Raw genomic sequence first — 2,557 nt, 5'->3', positions numbered from 1 at the left:
CCCACCTCGCGCCCGGTGAGGATGTGGCGCGCCAGCTTGACCTTGGCGAAGTTGCCCTTGCCGATGGTGCGCAGCAGGCGGTAGTTGCCGATGTGGGGCTGCTCGTCGGCGCCGGCGGCCAGCGAGTTGCGGCAGCGGGCGCCGAGCGAGCGGCTCGACCAGCCCGAGCCCTTCTCGGAGCGGCTGCCCGCCAGCTGCGGGCACCGGGGCCGCGGGTCAGCGCTGAGGCCGCGCCGGCTCGGGACACGGCGGCGCCCAGGGGGATGCATTGGCGGAGGGCTGAGGCTGCACGAGCTCATTACAGTGATGGGCGGCCCACAGGGATGCATTGGGGGAAGGCTGAGGCCGGGAGAGCTCGTTACAGCGATGGGGCGGCCCTTTGCACACCCGTCCCTGCACACCCCTCCTCGCACACCCCCGTGCACACCAGTCCTTTGCACGCCCTCCTTGCACACCCCTGCGCACACCCGTCCTTGCACACCCGTGCAGCGCACACCCCTCCTTGCACACCCGTCCCTGCACACCCCTCCTTGCACACCTACATGCACAGCAGCCCCTTGCACACCCCCGTGCCCCTTGCTCCCTTGGGCACACCCCTCCTTGCACACTCCCGTGCACACTCACATGCACACAGGTCCCTTGCACACCGTCCCATGCACACGCCTCCTTGCACACCCACGTGCACCCCGGTCGCTTGCACACCCCTCCTTGCACACCCCTCCTCGCACACCCCCGTGCACACCAGTCCTTTGCACGCCCTCCTTGCACACCGGTCCCTTGCACATCCCTCCTTGCACACTAACTCCACACACACTCCTCTTTGCACACCGGTCCCTTGCACGCTCGTCCCATGCACACCCCTCCTTGCACACCGGTCCCTTGCACACCCCTCCTTGCACACCCACGTGCACACCCGTCCCATGCACACCCCTCCTTGCACACTCATCCCAGGCACACCCTTCTTGCACACCCGTCCCATGCACACCCCTCCTTGCACACCCCTCCTTGCACACCCACGTGCACACCTGTCCCATGCGCACCCCTGCTTGCACACCGGTCCCTTGCACATCCCTCCTTGCACACTAACTCCGCATACACTCCTCTTTGCACACGGGTCCCTTGCACACTCGTCCCACGCACACCCCTCCTTGCACATCGGTCCCATGCACATCCCTCCTTGCACACCGGTCCCTTGCACACCCCTCCTTGCACACCCACGTGCACACCCATCCCATGCACACCCATCCCATGCACACCCCTCCTTGCACACCCCTCCTTGCACACCCGTCCCATGCACACTCCTCCTTGCACACTCCTCCTTGCACACTCATCCCATGCACACCCGTCCCTTGCACACTCACTCCGCATACACCCCTCCTTGCACACCGGTCCCTTGCACATCCCTCCTTGCACACCCATCCCATGCACACCCCTCCTTGCACACCGGTCCCTTGCACACCCCTCCTTGCACACCGGTCCCTTGCACAGCCGTCCCTCGCACAGCCCCAGGTGACAGCCCCAGGTGACACAGCCCTGGGGACAGGGGCACCGCGGGGACGCGGGGACACCAGCCGGGCCGGTTGCACCCGGCCGGACCGGCTGCTCCCGGCCCGCCCCTCCCGGGACACCGGGCCCTCCCGGGACACCGGCCGCTGCCACCGGCACCGAGGCGGGGGGGGGGCTTGGGGACGAGGCCACCGCGGGGCTGGGGACAATCCGGGGCCGGGGATATGGTCTCCATGGGGACAAGGCCACCGTGGGGCACGGCCACCACGGGGCCAGGGACATCAGGGGGACACGGGCACCATGGGGACAGGGACATCAGGGGGAGGGGACACGGCCACCGCGGGGACACGGCCACCGCGGGGACGTGGGCACCACGGGGAAGGGGACAGGGCCACCACGAGGACAGGGCCACCATGGGAAGAGGGCCACCATGGGGAGGGGACATGGGCACCACGGGGACATGGGCCACCATGGGGACAGAGCCACCATGGGGAGGGGACAGGGCCACCGCAGGGACATGGGCGCCATGGGGACACGGCCACCACGGGGCCAGGGACATCAGGGGGACACGGGCACCATGGGGACAGGGACATCAGGGGGAGGGGACAGGGCCACCATGGCGGGAACAAGCACAGAGCCACGGCCACCGCATTGACACGGGCACCATGGGGACAGGGACAGGGCCACCACGGAGATGGGGACGAGCCCATCACGAGGCCACAGCCACTGCGGAGATGGGGTCATGGCAACCACGGGGACAGGGCCACCACGGGGAGGGGACAGGGCCACCACGGGGACACAGAGCCAATATGGGAACAGGGCCACCATGGGGAGAGGACAGGGCCACTACAGGCACATGGCCACTATAGGGACAGGGCCACCACGGGGAGGGGACACAGAGTCACTATGAGGACAGGGCCACCACGGAGAGGGGACAGGGCCACCACGGGGAGGGGACAGGGCCACCACGGGGAGGGGACAGGGCCACTATAGGGACAGGGCCACCATGGGGAGGGGACAGGGCCACCATGGGGAGGGGACAGGGCCACCA

General features: G+C 68.4%; 1 protein-coding gene across 1 annotated transcript in view; it reads right to left on the bottom strand.

Moving 5' to 3' along the window:
• The window catches only part of LOC112956263 (MAP/microtubule affinity-regulating kinase 4-like), a 6,473-nt gene extending 6,204 nt beyond the window's left edge, over window positions 1–269 (bottom strand). The window contains exon 1 of the mRNA XM_026049764.1: window positions 6–269. Within this exon, the coding sequence (XP_025905549.1) occupies window positions 6–269 (264 nt within the window). The remainder of the gene's footprint in view (window positions 1–5) is intronic.
• Between the last annotated feature and the right edge of the window lie 2,288 nt (window positions 270–2,557).

This window comes from Nothoprocta perdicaria, unplaced genomic scaffold (genome assembly GCF_003342845.1).
Source record: "Nothoprocta perdicaria isolate Ctin4 unplaced genomic scaffold, notPer1 scaffold_613, whole genome shotgun sequence".
Classification (NCBI taxonomy): domain Eukaryota; kingdom Metazoa; phylum Chordata; class Aves; order Tinamiformes; family Tinamidae; genus Nothoprocta; species Nothoprocta perdicaria.
Note: the sequence above shows the minus strand (reverse complement) of the source record. Positions and strands in the feature narration are given on the sequence as shown.